At 52.3% G+C, this 18,957-nt stretch overlaps 1 protein-coding gene across 2 annotated transcripts in view; it reads right to left on the minus strand.

Annotated features, from left to right (window-relative positions):
• Positions 1–243: 243 nt before the first annotated feature.
• ASTN2 (astrotactin 2) overlaps positions 244–18,957 on the minus strand; it is a 370,596-nt gene continuing 351,882 nt past the window's right edge. For both annotated transcript variants that reach the window (XM_086625404.1, XM_086625403.1), the window contains 3 exons: positions 9,164–9,264; positions 6,973–7,156; positions 244–481 (listed from right to left, as the gene is read on the minus strand). In XM_086625404.1, the coding sequence (XP_086481530.1) occupies positions 244–481; positions 6,973–7,156; positions 9,164–9,264 (523 nt within the window). The remainder of the gene's footprint in view (positions 482–6,972; positions 7,157–9,163; positions 9,265–18,957) is intronic.

An 18,957-nucleotide genomic window follows, 5' to 3' on the forward strand; every position in this document is an offset into this window, starting at 1 on the left:
AGGTGATTTCTTTTTTTTTCTTCCTCTTGAAAAATTAAAAAAAAAAAAAGGAAAAGAAATTAAAGTCCAACTTGCTGATTTCTTATTTCTCCACCGTCTGTGTGAGAAAGTCCTGTTTGGCCTCGCTGTCCCCTTCCACCCCCTCCAAACACCACCCGACCCCCACCAGCCACTCAGCACATCACGAGTCCTCGACTCCTCGGAGTCCCTTTGCCTCCCACAGCTCCAGGCCCGCACCTTCCCTCACCGCCCCTTGGACTCCCCGTACGTGTTGCGCAGCATGGAGACCATCTTCTCCTCGCACGTCACTTTGGTGTCCTTTAGGATGCTGTACCAGACCATGCCGGGCGGCCGGACTTCTTCGCTGCGGCAGAACAAGTAGGGCATGGTCTCGGTGCGGCTCTGGATATAGGCACTGCGCAGCAGGGTCGAGCAGTGACTGCTGACCTTCTCCAGCCTCCTGAGGATCAGGTGTGCCTTCCTGGAGGGGACAAACAGAGATAGAGACAGAGCAGGGTGGACAACGCTAAGAGGAGACCAGGAGCCAGGACTTCTATGTTCCACCACCAGCTCTGTCTTGCGACAAGGACGGACAAGACCTGTTGCTTAAGAGAATGTCTTTCCCGTTTTAGGTGGAGAGCAGCTCTGTTTCGCCCAAAAGTTCTAGGTGTATCTACTATTTCACAGCACCAGGTCAATGAGGCTGGAGGGACCTCAGGTCTGACCCACTAGAGCAGCTCAGCTGCCCTGGGGACGCTGTCTGCCCCTGGCTAGATGGTCACCACCATCACCGTGTGCTCCTGGCAGGCTCCAGCATGCGTCCGGGCTCCCTTGGACCCTAGTGAGACCCCCAGCACCTTACTGCTCCGGACTGATGAGCCCAGCCCTCCCTTTCCTGTTTTCCCAAGTCTCCAGGAGGCAAATGGCCCAGAAGGACTGACACTAGAAGAGCGAGGAATAAAAGCACAACACATTAAGACAAAACAAAATAAACCCGTAAGAAACCAAGAATCCCCTCGTGGGAGTCGGCAAAGCACTAAATCAAACAAAGGGAGGGGAAGAGGGTTTACTTCAGTGGTCTGAAAGTCTCAAGATCACAGATTATTTCCTCTCCCTCTGGTGCCACAGGAAAGCTCTGGATTTGGGGGCAGAGGATTTCGCAGCTCCTGCAGGAATGTAAATTCCCGATAATGATATGTCAGGGGCAGCGCCGTCAGTCAGCGCGGCGTAAACACGGGGATTATTTGATTATGAAAGCTGAGTGGTGGCTCAGCCTGGGCTGAGAGCTCCCAGCCAGGGGTGGGGAGCGCTGGGAGCCCGACGCGGCCACACGCCCGCAGGCACCCAGGGACGGAATGTCAGGGAGGGCTGGACACAGTCACCCCTGCGCCAGAGCAGAGGGCAGAGACGGTGGCAGGAGGCAAGAGGGCATCTCAGCATCTCCAGCCGGCTCCAGACCTCTCCCTCCGGAGCGGGAAGACTGGATGAAAGGCTGTAGGAAACCACTGCTCCTCTGGGCTGCCGGCGGAAAACTTCCCCGCTCCTCCCCGAGGGTGCCAGGCTCAGGGTTGGCTTTCCAGGGGAAGGGAAGAGCAAGGGGAGCTGGTCCTTCTTGGACACCACATGGCATCCTTGTATCGATTTAATCTATAAGGACAAGCCCGACTAGGCAACTGGAGCCTCGTTAGCTACACATACACACACATACAATAATGACATCATGGGCTGAGCAGTGCCCAGCTCTGACAGAGCATCTCCACTCACGCTACTCTCCATAGCAGCCACCTGACCTTCTACAGCATCTGGTGCTCCCACTGCGCGTCAAGACCCGACACGCTGCCAAAAACAGGTCCTTGGCTGCTGGATGCCTGCCGCTAAGAACTTACAACATTCAAAGATGGCATTAGATGGCATCTAAGGCCATCTTCAGTGAAGACTGATTGATTTGAAGCTCAGCAGCAAATCAAAGTCTGTAGTGACTGTCACTACAGTTAAGAAACTTCAGCAAATCACAGTTACTGGTGCTAGAAGGGACCAAAAGGCACAATCTGTGCCATTTCCTTGCTGGGATCAACCTGCCCTGATGAATATCTGTCAAACCTGTTCTTAAAACCAAGAGTTGGTGGCCCTTCCAGTGTTCACCTGCCCTAATGCTGAGAATTTGTTCCTTAACGTCTCTGCTGATTCTCTCTTCTTTTCCAGGGAAGGCTGAGCAAGCGCAGAGCCCACCATCAGGTCCTAGGACGGACTTTCACGTGAGTTGACAGTGCTCAGGAGGAAAGTGTTTAGCCAGAACAACCTCCTCCTCACCAAGGGTAACAATCAGCTTTCTAAAGCCGCAGCTCCACGGTCACTCTTACTTATCATAAATCAACTCTGCTGCCAAAACGGGGTATTACCCCTTCTCCAGCTTATCCCTGGTCGTTTGCTTATGCTGGGGACAACATGGGGAAGTTGTCCATCTGCAGGCCAACCAAGCAACCCCACGGATTTTCCCCCAGATTGGTTCCCACTCCAGCTCCCCACAAGGTCTTTCCCAGCCATAGCAAGAGGGGAGCACCAAGTGGCCATGAGCAGCCCTTGAGGCAAACCCCAGTGGTGAGTAACCATGACTTGGCCCTAGCAACACAAGAAGGAGACTCCTCAGCACGCACCTATGCACGTCTGCTGGCTGAACTCTTCCTCTCCTCCCTTCTCACCACCTTATCTTTCTCCTCCACTCCATAGCTTTCTTCACCATCTCTCACTTCTCTCCTGCACAACCCGCTTTTTCCTCCATTTTCCTTGGCCTTCTCTACCTTTCCATTTTTACTGCTAGCTCCACCATACTTCCATGATCTTCTGGACTTTGTTAAAAATGACTATGTTGTCCTTTCTTCCTGAGACGTACTCAGGTCTCTTATCCAAGCAAACATTCCTACATGTGAGATGCAGCTCAAGGTTGGCAAGAAGTCCAGGGGTCAAACCATCCAGACCTGATGATGTCTCTCACGTGCTGGAGGCTGTGCTCCTCATGGAGATGATCTCCACACACCTGCAGTTGTACTTGATGCAGTTGGCCCCAGGAAAGTATCGATGTTTATGGGTGGGATGGAGCCCACGATGGGTTGGCCCTATGAGGATGCTGGAAACACACTGCACCGTGGTCAAGGAGGAGACAGGGTGATGGGGAGGGAGGGAATCGGGCCCCTCGCTTTCGGTGTCTGGTGCCAAAGCCCCACTTTTGACGGGTTTCACCGCTTTGAGTCATTTATTTTAGTGGAATAATGAAGTCATGTGTAAATGTTAGATTTAGCTTTCGGCTGTCAGCTGTTCCCTCTTAAAAAAAAAAAAATAAGGAGAAAGAGAGACAGAGCGGGCGAGGGGAGGGGTGAGAAAGAGAGAGAGGCTCTCTGGTGGAGGCTGGGTAATAAATTACAGGAGCAGTTCTTGGGCTGCCAATTTAACACCATAAATCAAGCCTTGGGTATTACCCAAGTGCTCCCTGCGGAGGGCTGGCGGGTCAGAACGACCACCTTTTCAAATACTGGAAACGAAATCTTCCTAAACGCTGACCAACCTCATCCCTGCCAGCAACGGCGATTTATTGCCTTATTACAGGGCAGGAATCGGGAGAGGACAGCAGGGGAGCGAGCGAGGGGGGGGGCACTCGTGGCTGCCTGCGGCCGCACCCCAAGCTCGCAGCCCCCGGAGGGATGAAGCAGTCCTCCTCCTCCTCACCCCACGAGCTTGCAGCCCCCGGAGGGATGAAGCAGCCCTCCTCCTCCTCACCCCACAGCCCGGACAGGGGGGTGCCCCCAGGTTGGCACGAGTCAGCGGTGCCATCCCACCTGCCACGTGCCCACCACCGAGACAGTTGTTTTAAGCTGGCGCCAGCCAGGGACTGATCCTGGTCTCCACTGAAGTGACGGATTTCGGAGGTCACAGCCGCAGTCATAAATGATGAAGAGGGGGATTTAAAAATAGTGAGAGCTCTACGCGGCTGCTTCCCTCTGCGGTACCTCATGGTGGAGGAGAGGAAACGGGAGGGGGAATGGGTGTCTGCTGCCAGGGCACCTTCCGAGGGCTCGTGCATCAACCAGTGCAAGGGAGTGCAGTGCCATGATTGTGCAGGGGACAGGGCACCGAGGTGCCTGGTTGCCAGCCCCAGCTCTGCAAGGACGTTCCCAAGAGCAGGAGATACGTTCCCTCCTGCTCTGCCCAGCCCCGGGGGTGCTGCCACAGGGACATTTGTCCCCCGGGTGCACAGGGAACAGCGATTACTCACCGCGATGGCTGGCGTGGGACGGGAGCACATCCAGAGCCAGCAGAACACTGCCCTGTCTCACCTCGGAGGATGGTGCTAAAGCAGAACGAACCAGCATGAAGAAGAAATGGTACCTGGGCTGGAGGGAAGAATGAGATTCCCAGGACTGCTGCAGGGAGAGGGGGCTGCCTGGCTGCTGTGTTCCCAGCTGGGGCAATTGTGTCATAAATTCAGATTTTTCCACTCTACTGAGAACTGACCTGGGTCTGTCAGACCCGCGGCTGAGAGGACGAGTCCAGGACTCGATGGCCTCTTATCACAGGCTCCCATCAGTACATCGCATTCCTCTTGGGACCAGAGGCAGCTGCTCCGGCGATCGGCGCGGCTGCCTGCCTGCACGGCTCGCTCCAAGGAGCGGCTGCAAGCCCTGGGCTGGTGCCACATCCTGACCCCACTGCTGCTGGTGGCCACAAGTAGGGGCACAGAAAAAAGATTTTAACTTCATTATTCGTCCCCGCCTCCTCCTAAAAGCCAGGCTCTGTTTGCAGTGGGCAAAATAATTGTCCCGAAAATACAGTAAGAGAAAATAACAGGGAAATCTCCCCGTCGCTGTGTCAGGAAGCACTCTTGCTGCACAGATCCAAAGGCTTGAACGCACAGTAGCATTAAACCTTCAGTGGTTTAGACAGATCCTTCTGTTTTGTTGGAACAAATTAACTCTATGAGATTCGCTTGGTGCCTGTAAGAGGAACAGGGGGAGCAGGAATGGGGTTGCTGTTGATAAAGGAGGCTAGCAGGATGAGGCAAGCCAGGTGCCAAGATGCTGCTGACCACAGAAAGTCCTGGTTTAGGGCCACCTATGAGCTAAGTTTGTAATGTCTCCTTAATGTAAACCGTCTGGCTGGGACATCTGGCTGTCAGTGCGTCTTCTTGCAAGCAGCTGTTTGCAGTAACCTGTGGCTTTCATGGAAACTGGGCTCACGAGGACTCCAGTGTGATGTATTTATTACACAGAGGCAATCAACTTCCCTCTTGTCGCTCAGTTTTATGAGTGAACATTTACTGTGAAGCTGAGGCTCATCTGATAAACATTTCAAGGTACGAAAAGGAATGTCCCCCTGGGAAGGAGAACAGTCCGTCAATTAAAATCGTGTTACGAGGTGGCCTCCCTTGGCAAAGCCTCACTCACCTCCCGCTACGTCAGTGCCTCTGTTTCTGTCCAAGCTCCCTGAGAAGCAAGGCTGGACAGCAGAGCTCCGCTCTCGTCACGAGTCTGACACTGACTGCCACCTTTATAGGTGCTTCTCCTTGGCTGTGAGTCATGTATTTCTCAAGTACAGGACAGGGGCATATGAGCACTGCGAGGAGCTCATCCAGCTCAGCAAGGAAGGCAGACAGCGACTGAATCGACCACTGGCTCCAGATGTATAGGATATAGCATATTGGTCAGGCAACATGGGCAATTTAAATGTCATCTTGCAGATCTCATGGCTCCAGGCGGGTATCAGGCTGGAGAGCATCCTTCAGTAAGTGTGTTGGATCTCAAGTAACAGAGGAAATAAGGATGTGTAAGAAGAGGCTGATGGTTCCCAGGGATTTATAGAGAGAGTAGCAATTGAAAAGGACAAACAAGTCTGCAGTGTCATCAAAGGAGGAGGAAGGCAGTGGGAAGGGTGAGAATGGCTCTGTGCCAGAAGCTAACAAAGTACCGAAGAGACTATGACCAAGGTCATCTCTGGAGGAGGGCAAGACCCAGGCCAGCTTGGATTTATGTCCAGGAGGGGAGTAAACTGTTGTGAGGAGCTGTCATCCTGGTATTATGGACAGATCCTCAGCCGTGTCCAACGAGCAGGCGGGGAGACAAAGAACAACTTTTCCAATTACTCAGGGACTGCAAGACCCTGCTCTTTCGCCTTCCTCTGCTTCAGCTTCTCAGAGAACAACATGTTAGATGATGCTGGATGAATTGCCTCTCTAAAAGCTTCGAAGCAGGTCAAGGCTATTTGAATCCTAGAAGAGATCTCAATATGTCCAGAGGGATATGGCTACTTCTGAGTGTTTCTTGCTGAGCATTTCCCAAGGGGCTGGGTGGCAGTCTGGCCTTGCTGGGACACTGCCAGGACACTGCCAGCCCCCTGGATGCAATGTAGGCCATGGACCTGTTATTCCTGAGCAGTCATCTCTCAGAATGTTAGCACCCCTTCCACTGTACACTGGGGTTTGCAGACACAGTCCCTCTGGAAAGTTTGCTTTTTATACTCCCAGGAACAATCCTCTCCCAGCCCTCCTCAGAGCATCAAACATATAGTATAGAGAAAATGTTTCTAGCAAAAAGCTGTACACAGGTAACAGAAGAGGTGCTGTGTGCTCTCTGGCATCCTTCACTTTGTCCCAGGCCTAATTTACACCCTTTGCCCCTCATCCCCCCCAGTCTTTCCAACACACTCAGATCATCTGCAGTATCCCTCGCCTGGTTCAGGCTGGTTGCTAGATGCCCCCCAAGCATTCATCCAAAGACCACCCAGCTGCTAGATGTCCCATAAACATGTCTCCGAAGACCGACTGGGACCTGGCAGTCCCGGGGATGGCAAGACAGCTTGGTGAACACCAGAAGGGAACTCCTCTCAGCTACAAGGAGAAGGCAGTGAGGTTCCCTTCCGCAGTGGCCACGCAGAGGGATGCCCCAGGAGGTGGGGCAAGGGAGGACGCAGGGAAGGGACAGGTACCTGGGCCCCAGCTCGTCCTCACTGCGCCAGACAAAGTCTCCAAACTTCTCGTAGTGGGAGTTGTAGTGGTGCTGGACTCGGAAGAGCATGGAAGCGGAGACCTCCATCAGCGTGTTATATGCTGTCTGCTGCTCCTTCCCACTGGTGTAGCCGTTGTAGAGGTTGTAGATTTTGTCAGCTATCTCTGGAAAGGATCAGGGGGATGGGATCAATGAACAGCCAGAAGGTGCTAAGAGAGGAGGAGCAGGAGGAGCGAAGGCCTTGGCAGGACTGACAGAGGGGCAGGCATCTGGGACAGCTGCCAGCCCCTGGGGCTGCCTGCAGTGGGCTGTGACCTGGGCAACGTTTAGCAATTCCTCAGGCTGATCCTGTGGCGAGTGCCCTGCCAGAGCGGAGCAGCCCTGAAGACTCCAGCAATATTCCGTGAAGGAATGGGAGAAGGAGCGGAGGAGGAGGGCTGCCAGCACAGGCAGACGCAGCCTCAGCCTCCCAGGTAAGGCAGGCAAGCTCTTCCCTAATTCACCCAAACAAAAGCAATTGCAGGGCTATGATGCTGAAGGATAGGAAGAATATGACGCTGTTGATAATGAGATGGTGCTGGACCCAGCAATACAGCACATCAGCATTGTGGGTAACTACCAGAGCAGCTCAGATGTATTAAACAAGAGGGTGCACACTCTGCTGAAGAAAAGGATTTGTTTTGGAAATGAAAAATGCACAAAATGCCATTTCCTTCCCTTTCTTTAGGCTCCTGTATGCTCATTTTTTCCTGGGAATGCTTAGCAATAACATGAAACAAAGCATCAATGAAAACTTTCTTCGGTCTGCTTTTCAGAATAGAAAGCAAAGAAGAAAGAAAACAGATCACCCGCCTTTGATTGAGAGGAATCTTTTTAAATTTAAAAGCAGCAAAGCACTCTGGGTGTGAGAACAAATGAGATATTAGTTTCACAGAATCACAGAATGGTTTGGGTTGGAAGGGACCTCAAAGATCATCCAGTTCCAACCCCCCCTGCCATGGACAGGGACACCCTCCACTACACCAGGTTGCTCAAATCCTCATCCAACCTGGCCTTGAACACTTCCAGGGATGGGGCAGCCACAGCTTCTCTGGACAACCTGTTCCAGTGCCTCACCACCCCCTGAGTGAAAAATTTCTTCCTTAGATCTAATCTAAATCTCCCCTCTTTCAGTTTAAAGCCATTGCCCCTTGTCCTGTCACTACACACCCTTGTCCAAAGCCCCTCTCCAGCTTTCTTGTAGCCCCTTTAGGTACTAGAAGGCTGCTGGAAAGTCTCCCTGGAGCCTTCTCTTCTCCAGGCTGAACAGCCCCAACTCTCTTAGCCTGTCTCCATAGCAGAGGTGCTCCAGCCCACAGATCAGCTTTGTGTCCTCCTCTGGACCCGCTTCAACAGCTCCATGTCCTTCTTGTGTTGGGGACCCCAGAGCTGAACGCAGCACTGCAGGGGGGGATCTCATGAGAGCAGAGGGGCAGAATCCCCTCCCTCGACCTGCTGGCCAATCTGCTCTTGATGTAGCCCAGGACACGGTTGGCTTTCTAGGCTGCCAGTGCACATTGCCGGCTCATGTTGAGCTTCTCATCAACCAACACCCCCAAGTCCTTCTCCTCCGGGCTGCTCTCAATCCATTCTCCACTCAGCCTGTATTTGTGCTTGGGATTGCCCTGACCCATATGCAAAACTGGAAAATGCAAATGTGCAAAAGTAGTTGGACTTTTATCAGTGTTTTTGTTTCAGAAACAAACCAGATGCCACCAGGATCCTTTGAAACACCTGGAGCTGACAGTGCCCACACCACTCACTGCCCTGGCACGGCGAGGGCTGCCTCTCTGGCTTCTGCAAGAAGAGATTGCTCTTGTTCCAGGGGATGTGTGTCAAACGCATGTTATCGGCTCCCACGGCTGTGCACGGGGAAGGGTGCCGTGGCGCTGAGTGGCACAGGACCACGGAGCCACCAGCTGCTCAGCTGAGGGGACTTTGCTACTGGACACTCTTGCAATCTGTCACTCCTCCCCAGATTAACGTCCCTGTGCCTGTGGGTGAACTTACAGGAGCCTTCACGCTGGGAGAGGAGGGACTGGAGGAGCTTTCAGGAGTACAATGAATACAGGAAAAGCAAAATTAGCAGGAAATGTCTCCTGTTGTGGAAAACGAGGCGCCTGAACACTGACCTTCTGCCTTGCTGTCATCTACCAGCGGGCAGGCTGTCCTCAGGGTGACCGTACTCAGCTCTGAGTGTCTCCCTCGTGTATCCACCGCGTAGAGGGTAAATCTGGAAGGCAGGAAGGAAAAGTAAAATAATGTCTCAGTCCCACATCTCCAGGTTGTTATGGGAACTGGCCTTCACAAGAGAAGGGAAAAACATGGTCCAGGCTCCCTTCGGTCAGTTTTGGCATCTCAAGTTGACATGAGACAATCTCGAGCTTAGACCAGGAGAGCACCCAGGGAAAGGAGCCAGGACAGGGGGACAGGCCACCACGTCCCCACGGAGCATCTGCCGCCATCCCTGGGAGCCTCGCGGGGCTGCACCCTGCAGCCACCCGACTGTGGACGGATGCAAACATCCATGGAGCTGCTTTGCCATGCACCAATGCGAGCGTTGTAACGCTGCGGCATCTGCAAGCTGGGCTGCTCTCTGGCCCTCCCGAGAGTGGAGCAGTTAATTCCTGCTGTAAGCGGGCTCTGTGCTGACAAGTGACAGCTCGTACACATCCCATGAACGGCCCTCGAGGTTGTTTCTCCCTCATTTCCTCACCAGGGTGGGGTTGGTGAAGGGGTGGGAATGACAATTTCACACTTGAAGCTAATGGAGAGCATCTGACAGTAAAACATGGCTTTTGTGGCGGATGAAGCATTGAATAAGCAGGCTGCGGCTACATGGGACGTCCCGGGATGCTGAGCTCAGAGTCCTGCTCAGAATATCAAAGCTCCAAAATGAGAATGGTTCTTCGCAGCGGGGGTGACAATCTCCCGTCCACTCTTCCAAAAGGCATCGGCTCATATTTATTCGTGCCGAGCCAGGCATGGAAACTCCAGCTGGCTTTGACAAAGCACAGGAGCTGGCTCCAACCCCTCGGAGGTCTGAGATGCCTGGTGGAGGGGTATCCAGCTCCCGAGAAATAACACAGCCCCGCTCCTTATCCTACGGCAAAACCGAGCAGCTCTTGCAAGTGAGTGCAGAGAGTCCCATAAAAGCAGCTGGAGCTTAAATGGGATTGAGACCCAGATGTTTACTTAAGGAATGGTTCGAACTCCTCAGCACCCTTCCCAGGGACAGAAGCAATGTCTCCCTTTCCCTCACCCCACACTCGAGCACCGCCAGCCACCCCTGCTCACCCCACACGCGGCTGATAAGAGCTGACATTTGCACAGTAGCAATTCCCAGCACAGGACATATTCTCTCCGAGCAATTGGCATTAGGTCTTTAACAATACTTGCTGTCTGAAAGGATGCCAGCAGACTGCCAAGGAACCCACTTGTGTGCAGGGACAACTCCCATTTTCACAACGCTGGGGCATGCAGGGGATGCACACGCTGAGCTCACCCAAGGAGATGCTATTTAATTCTTTGGCATGGCATCATTTTCCTTAATTTACAAGGAACATTGCTCAGAGTGGAAGCATCTCAGGAAGGACGTCCGCACTGTGCAACTTCACAAGTACCACACACAGGCTGTTCTCCCGCTATAATTAAGGGATGGCAACAGAGCAACAGGGTAATATCGAGTTCAGGGCAGGAGTCTAACTGCAGGGCTTTGCATCCTATCCCAGAGGTGCCACCAACCCTCCTCCTCCCTTCAACAGCCAAGTGGTTCAAGGTGAGTAAGGAGGCTCCTGCTCTGAGCAGGTAAGGTACGTGTCTCTGCAGCTTGGCAGCATGAATCCCCCTCTTTCCAAGTCACAGAATCACAGACTCATAGAATGGTTTGGGTTGGAAGGGACCTCAAAGATCATCTAGTTCCAATCCCCCTGCCATGGGCAGGGACACCTGCCACTACACCAGGTTGCTCAAAGCCTCATCCAGCCTGAACACTTCCAGAGATGGGGCAGCCACAACTTCTCTGAGCAACCTGTTCCAGTGCCTCACCATCCTCACTGTAAAAAATTTTTTCCTTACATCCAGTCTAAATCTCCCCTCTTTCAGTTTAAAGTCATTGCCTCTTGTCCTGTCACTACACACCCTTGTCCAAAGCCCCTCTCCAGCTTTCTTGTAGCCCCTTTAGGTACTGGAAGGCTGCTAGAAGGTCTCCCCAGAGCCTTGGACTCATCTTGGACTAGATGACCTTTGAAGGTCCCTTCCAGCCCTAACCATTCTATGATTCTATGATTCTATGATTCTCTTCTCCAGGCTGAACAACCCCAACTCTCTCAGTCTGTCTCCATAGCAGAGGTGCTCCAGCCCTCGGATCATCTTTGTGTCCTCCTCTGGACCCGCTCCAACAGCTCCATGTCCTTCTTGTGTTGGGGACCCCAGAGCTGAACGCAGCACTGCAGGGGGGCAAGAAAGCAACAGCAACTAGGGCACTCAGATTTGGGTGAGGGGACCTCGGCCCCACTGAGATGAGCAACTCTGCAGTGGCAGACCCGGGCAGAGACCCCAGGAGCCCTGCTGCCCGTGCAGGTGCTCAGCAGCAGAAACGCTCTTCTTGTTCATCAGCATAAGCACAACAAGCAGCAAAAGGGCTTGATGAGCAGGTTACTGCTGCGAGCTCCATCTCCGTCCCCATCCTGGGGTCACTCGCTCAGTCACAGCAGCCGTGGTGATGTGTTTTATTTTTGAAATGGGCAAGCACAGCTAATGCACAACCTCTGCTCTGCCCTGAGTGGCTCAGTCAGTAAAGCTCCATTAGCTCCGAGGCAATCAGTGCCAGAGCACTTTCCTTGAAAAACAGCTGAATTTTATCAAAATACAATTGTAATATTTGGCAATTAGTGCCCACATTCACCTATTGCATCGCCAGTGAGGTCAGGAGGAAGCATCTCAGCTTGGCAGGGGGTTAAACACATCCACCCCTTTGGGCGACGTTAAAGACCCATGTTAGGCCTTCGACTGCCCAGCATACATGGAAGCAAAGTCACTCAGCTGCCAAGAGCAAGAGCATCTGTGCTGGTCAGGCTTGGGTTAAAAAATATGTATCAACAAACAAGCTGTTCACTTCATCGTTTTTTTTCAGACGATATAAGAAAAAAACCCCAAAATGTAAATAGAAAAACATCAGAGTCAAAGCGATTTTGATCTGGTCAAAAATTCTTTTTTGAGAAAAAAAATAATTGCTTTACCTCACCTGAAACCAGTCCTCTTTCAAGAACCTTAGAGGAAAATTTTTCATTTCCATTCACTCTGAGCGAGACGTTTTGGAATCAGCACCAATAAATTCAGCTCTGGTGGAAGCTGGCAGCCCCGGCAGTAAGCAGCCCTCTGCACCTCTCTAGCTCCTTCCAGTGAGTGATCTCAGAAGGTTTTAACATTAATTATGGTCCAAAAGATCACCCCGAAGTACAGCAGTATTAATAGCTCTGTTTTATCGATGGTAAACAGAGACATATGGGTGAAGCACCGTGCCCTGGAGAGGCTCAGTGACACGAACAGTTTGGAAACTCGGGAGATGACGGTTTCCAATCTTGTTCTCAAAGCACTTGACCACCCAGCCTCTCTGCGGCAAAACACTTTTACGGCCAGTTAATGGCACTGCGCAGAGCGCTGGCGTTTATTTTTTTCCTTTATTCCCGGAAACAGACAATTAAGAGAAGAGAGTGCAAAGATCTGCAGCTCAGTGTAAACCCAGCACTAACAGGTGGCTCCTGCTCACCACATCCAAGAGAAACCTCCAGCAGATGCAGGCGAGGAGCCATCAGCAGGATGAGACCAGCCTGGGACCCCACAGGGCACGGAGAGGACAGCTGGTGGGAGGAGAGGGACCACCACCACACCAGAGGGATGGGAATGTCTTCACAGCAAATCAAGGGGAAAACCAAAGCGACCACAACCGAGAGAAGGAGCGACTCAGAGCACGTGGCAGGCTGGAGTCCGGCTCTGCTGTGCTACATGGAGATCCTCCTGCCATGCTTACATCTACATACAGTGTTTTGGGCCAAGGACCAAAACAGGCAGCATCTCCACCAACAATGGAGCTGCACCTGATTATGCCAACCCTGATAATTTGTTAAAAAAAAAAGGAGGCCAAAGATGGGTTTTAAGTGTTTTGCTCAAGGCAGAGGATCTCTGGGGTAAAGTCAAAGCCAGAAACAAAACAGTCCCTGACCCACACTCAGTGCATGAAACCACGTCAGACAACCTGGAATGCCATATGGTAGCTACGATCTGGCAGAGCCTCCTTGATAACCTGGAGGTGTTCTGTTCAGCAATAAACTTTCCCCACAACGTTTTCTCATGTTCTCCCTGTGCTTTCCAAAGGTGCTCGGGGCTACCAGCTACTGTCTCACACCTGAGCCTCTTTTTATCCCATGCCTTCTGTAAGACTGTACATGAACACTTGGTTTTCTAGAAACACTAAGATGTATTTTGCCCAAAGAGGTTCCAAAGAGCGTTTCACCGCGGGAAGCACATATGCTCTTGGCCAAGATCAGCCCCTCCATGCCCGGAAACGTGGCCACTTCTTCAGCAAAACACAGCACATGAAGTCCTATAAAGTAATGCCACTTAAATGTTTACTACTAAATTCAAACCTATTGGGACCCGAAGGAACTTTTAGAGAGAGATAGAAAGCAATTAACATGTGGCCTCATGAAATTTCAACACCACCTTCCTCGTAGATACCCCACCCAACGTTGGCTGAAGCCTGGATTTTATCACTAGGCTCGAGATGCTTCTTGAGGGAGGAAGAGAAAGCAGAGGGGGGTGTTAAAGCTCCGGTTCCTGGAATCCAATGATTGCAGAAGATTGTCAATTGCATCAAAAAAAAAAAAAAGTACAAAAATATGTTTCTATCCTTTCTCAATGAAGAGGAAAAAAGAACCCAAACCACAAAGATCTAAAGGCATGAAACTGTAAGGCTGAGAATAAAACCTCAGAACCTGTTATTTATTTACAGACAACGTCAGCTCATGTTTTCTTAACTCCCTCTCATGATGCTCATGATGTTTGAGTGCTTTACTTATGATCCTTATTTGCGGGAAGGGAGATAACGACTTCTGCGTCTGACCTTCCTTAGCTCGGCAGCTCATTTCTCTATATCCTACAGAGATCCCACAGGCGTTTCTGCCCTGTCTTGTGCATGGCTCTTCCCGAAGCCTTTGGGCTTGTGCAGCTGCTCAACGAGCTGCTGTACCACAAATGGGCTGCCTGGGCTGCGGAGAAAAGGGTCCGACAAAGAGTCCAATAAACACTCCTGCAGCTGCCAAACACCCACACTAAGGAACTGGGTGCCTACGAGTAGCTGACTGCATTCAAAAGCAACGGCTGGGTGGCAAACCCGGGCTGTGCTGCGGACATCCCTGCACCACGTCAACGGGGGACAGGGCAGAGATGCTGCTGCAGAGTCCTGCGTCATGCAGAAATATGCTCTCATGCTTTCCGAAGTGGTGCAACCCCAAGATGCTCTTGCCAGTAGGGCTTGGCCTGAGCTTGGCTGGTAAGTCCAGGCTTGGCACCTTGCTCCTGCGGCCACGAGACTGTTTTGCTGCCAGCTCCAGGAGCTCAGTGCAGGGCAGACCTGGCTGGTGTCACACAGACGGTGCAAAGGATTCTCTCCCCTGACAGTGTGGGTGCCACCACCCATGATGCTAAGCACAAGAACTCAAATCCTGACCTGGCAGAGGTTTCATCACCTCGGTGTTATGTGCCTTCATCCTGCCTTCACCCTCTGGTCGGTCACAGCTTATCCGTGCCTTCCGCACAGCCCGGGGTCTCTGGGCTCACACGCAACCAGCGCTGACACATGCACATCACACCCCGGCTTTGCCAGCCCTTCTCGCTTCCTGTTCCAGCTGAAAAACAATTCGGAGGCCTCCGTTTAAAAGCTCTCAATGGACCAGCTCTTGGCAATCCCTGCCTCCCCCCTCCCTGGTGATCTCAACATGGGGACCAGGCACAACGGACCCGGAGCCAGCAGGGCTGGGGCTGTGCCTGGGCTCAGGCATGTGCAGAATAGAGGATCAAGAATGGTGCCACCAGCACACACGGGTGTGAACACACTCCTCGCACCCAGCACTACACACGTCCTCATGCTCAGGGCACCCACGAGCAAACACTGTCCTCTCCCAGTCTTTTAGTACCTTCAGCTCCCAGACACCAAGGTGAGGGGCTCACTGGAGGCAGCCCGGAGGTGGGGCGGCTGAGAGGGTGTGTGTGTTTCTTTGTCCTGACGCTCACAGCAGAGCATCAGTCTGGGGAGCAGCAAGAGACCTTCATCTCAGCATCTCCTGCCTGCTAAAATCATCAATAAATTTACACAAACTGTTTCTCTGAAAGGCTCTTCTCACGAGGTGGAGGAGCCCAGGGGTGCTGCGGGGTGGAGCAGAGCTCTGGGTGTTTTACCCCCAGCCATATGCCATGGGATGAGCGTGGTTCATAGGGTCACTGGGCACTCACCTACCCCTGTCCCCTGGACTCATACATCTGCCAAGCCTCCCGGCCGCTTTCATTGATGGCACTGGAGCAGGAGCAGGGCTCGCCTGCCAGCAGCAGCCTGGGCAAGCACGGAAAGGGGCAGGGAGTGTTCAGTGCAAGCATTCCCAATTCAGAAACCATTACAATTTAAAAAGAAATCAAATGAAATACAAAGCAGTCGTTCACACAAGCTATGGGAAAGCAGCTTGGCTTATTGGCGATCCGTGATTTGAAATAATTAAGAAAGGTAAATGAGAACAACCATCCCCCTTGGACTCTGTGGCAAATACTAAGCAGACAATGGGCAGGGAGTGGTTTCTGGAAGGAGAGGATTTCTTGTTCTGTTTGTTGCACCCTGACTTTGGGTGCTGATTGCTCATGCCGTGCCTGTGTCCAGGGTGCCGGGTAGCAAGGTGGGCTGGTACCCTGGCACAGGACTGATCATGCTTCATCCCTACCAGAGCCCTTACTGGAAGCTTGGGATTTGGGCTGAGCTTTACAGGGCAGTGGATGTCCTCATGCTGTCACCCTGGGGCTGGCACTGTCACAGGTGTTCCAGCAAGCAGATGCTCGTGTTAGGGCATTTGAAGCCTGGCAGGAATGAAGGGCAGGGCTGGGTACACAGGGATGTGCTGTAACCTCTGGCTGTGTCACCACACATGGTGGAAGAGGATTTTTTGAGCAGCCCAGTGCCTGCTGCATGCTGAGGAGAGGCACTGAAGGAGATGACGCCAATCTGCTACCACCACCTAGCGAACTGCTGCTTATGTATCACACCTCTTCTGCAAAAGGACCATTGTCTTCTGTTTTGCATTGCCACCATTTTTGGCTTTGTCCTTCCACAGAGCCTATACTGCAATAAGGAAACAGTGGATGGTGTCATCTTGAACAAAACCATCTTTTAGAAAGCTCTCCTCACAGTTCTAGCACCCAAGAAAAGCACCTTTTCTAACTAGGCCTCTTTCAACCACCGGTGCCAACTGATCTCGTTCCCATCAGTGTGATGGAGGAACAGGTTAGCAGCAACGCTGGTGCCACACCAGCACACTGAAGCTTTGCCATTACATGGATACATGAGGTTGTCAGTAAGCCGTTCTCACAATTCACACCGTTTTTCCCAGGACAGAAAATGCTGTGAGACTAATCATTTTCCTTCAACAGATGCCTCCCAACAATACCAGACCATAGCTGTCAGATGGAGGGAAATAAATGTACCTGCCACAACATGTCTCAAGTGTCTGATACCTTTTGGAAGAGTTTACAACAGTGCTCATCCAATATTCCTGGCAGGAGGAAGAGCACAGGCTGCTCTGCAGAGTAAAAAAATGCTTGTTCAAAGAGACCTCGGGAATCACAGAATCACAGAACATTAGGGATTGGAAGGGACCTCAAAGGATCATCTAGTCCAATCCCCCTGCTGGAGCAGGACCACCTAGATTAGATCACACAAGAACGCGTCCAGGTGAGTTTTGAACGTCTCCAGAGATGGAGACTCCACAACCTCTCTGGGCAGCCTGTTCCAGTGTTCTGGTACCCTTACTGGGAAGAAGTTCTTCCTCATGTTTAAGTGGAATCTCCTATGTTCCAGCTTATATCCATTTTCCCTTGTCCTATCATTGGATGGCAGTGAGAAAAGCCTGGCTCCATCCTCATGACAGTCACCCTTTACATATTTATAAACATTAATGATGTCCCCCCTCAGTCTCCTCTTCTTCAAGCTAAAGAGACCCAGCTCCCTCAGCTTTTCCTCATAAGGGAAATGCTCCACTCCCTTCATCATCTTTGTGGCCCTGCGCTGGACTCTCTCCAGCAGTTCCTTGTCCTTCTTGAACTGAGGGGCCCAGAACTGGACACAATATTCCAGACGTGGCCTCACCAGGGCAGAGTAGAGGGGGAGGAGAACCTCTCTCGACCTACTAACCACACCCCTTCTAATACACCCCAGGATGCCATTGGCCTTCTTGGCCACAAGGGAAAAGGACAGAGACAGATTTCTGAGACAGTGAGGGCAGGAGGAGCAGCTGTGCGGCTGGGGACAGGCTTGCACAGCCATGGGACCACCTCCGCTCTGTGGCAACCCTGGGAAAGTCACTCAAGGTTATCTGCACCACAAGGTTACCCGGAGTTGCAGCTGATGCCATGTCTGTGCTCAAAACCACAGAGTTGAGAGAGTGGTACTTCTCACGGGAGCTGCCAGGGAGGACAGGGCCACTTAATGCTGCTGCGTCACAGGGATGCAGTGTGGGCCAGTGCCACTTTGGTGTCACGGCATCCCACCGCTGTGCTTGTAGAGGTGTTCTGCAGCACCCACTGCACGTACCGCAAACCCCTCGGCTGCCACACACCCCGGTGCGACGGGAGGCACAGAAACTAAAGCAGCATCAGACGCCTTCTTCCCCGGCACACGGAGCTGTCTGAGGTGGTGGCTGTCCCCTGGAAGCTGGGTGGCACTGACGAGATGCCAAGAGGGAGGAGAGGTTCATAGGACAGCACTGAGCATGGCTACAGGCATGGGCAATCCCCAGGGAGCACGACCGAGGCAGCTCGGCTACGGTCATATCAGCTCGAGAGCTGCGGAATGGGAAAATGCCGCCTCATGACTTTTGGCACCGAAATGCTGTCTCCGCATGGCACTGAGGCAGCGTGCCACGCTGCTCCTGGTCTCCCAGGCTTGCCCTCTGCCTCTGAGCTACGAGGCCATGGAGAGCCAAAATCTGCAAGGGGTGAGCACCAGCCCCCAAGCCCCTCGGCAGACGCCGCACGCCTGAGCCGAGCTATGGCGTGGATCCGCTCAGCTCTCACTCCTTACAGCACCTTGTCCATCTTTTTTTGATTCAGATCCAGCTTGAACAAGATCCAAAAAAAGGGCGAAAGGAAATGAAAGAAATTAATTAAAATATTGAGCACTTCTTGCTACTGCCTGGTAGTAGGTAGTCCCATTGCCTCCCTGCTAGGACATTCACCTTCCCAGTCTCAGCTGCAACATCTCAAGATCCCCACTGGAAATGAGGGAAAAACGCCAGCCCCTTGCCCCTTTTGCTGTCTTACAGATTTCCTCCTTTGTCACCCCTGCTCCTTGCAACCACTGGTAAGGAGCAGATAATTCCTCCCTTGTCCCTCACCCTTTATAACGCTTTATTTCCCCAGTGCGTGGCTCATCCTTTCAGGAGCAGCTTTACACCACTGAGGAAGAGCAGAGCAAGCTCCTCTGGCGAGATGGGTCGCTGTGATGCACAAACCTTCTGACGGAGACGAGACGTGGATGAGAGAAGAGCTCCTTGACGTGGCAGCTGGACAGCACACCCAAAAAAAGCTGCCCTGACATGAGATAATGTTAACACAGCCTATGTTGCAACCATGGGGCTTTAGCTTCTTGACCTGCTCCAAGGAGCAAGAA

This window comes from Tauraco erythrolophus, chromosome 22, assembly GCF_009769465.1.
Source record: "Tauraco erythrolophus isolate bTauEry1 chromosome 22, bTauEry1.pri, whole genome shotgun sequence".
Classification (NCBI taxonomy): Eukaryota; Metazoa; Chordata; class Aves; order Musophagiformes; family Musophagidae; genus Tauraco; species Tauraco erythrolophus.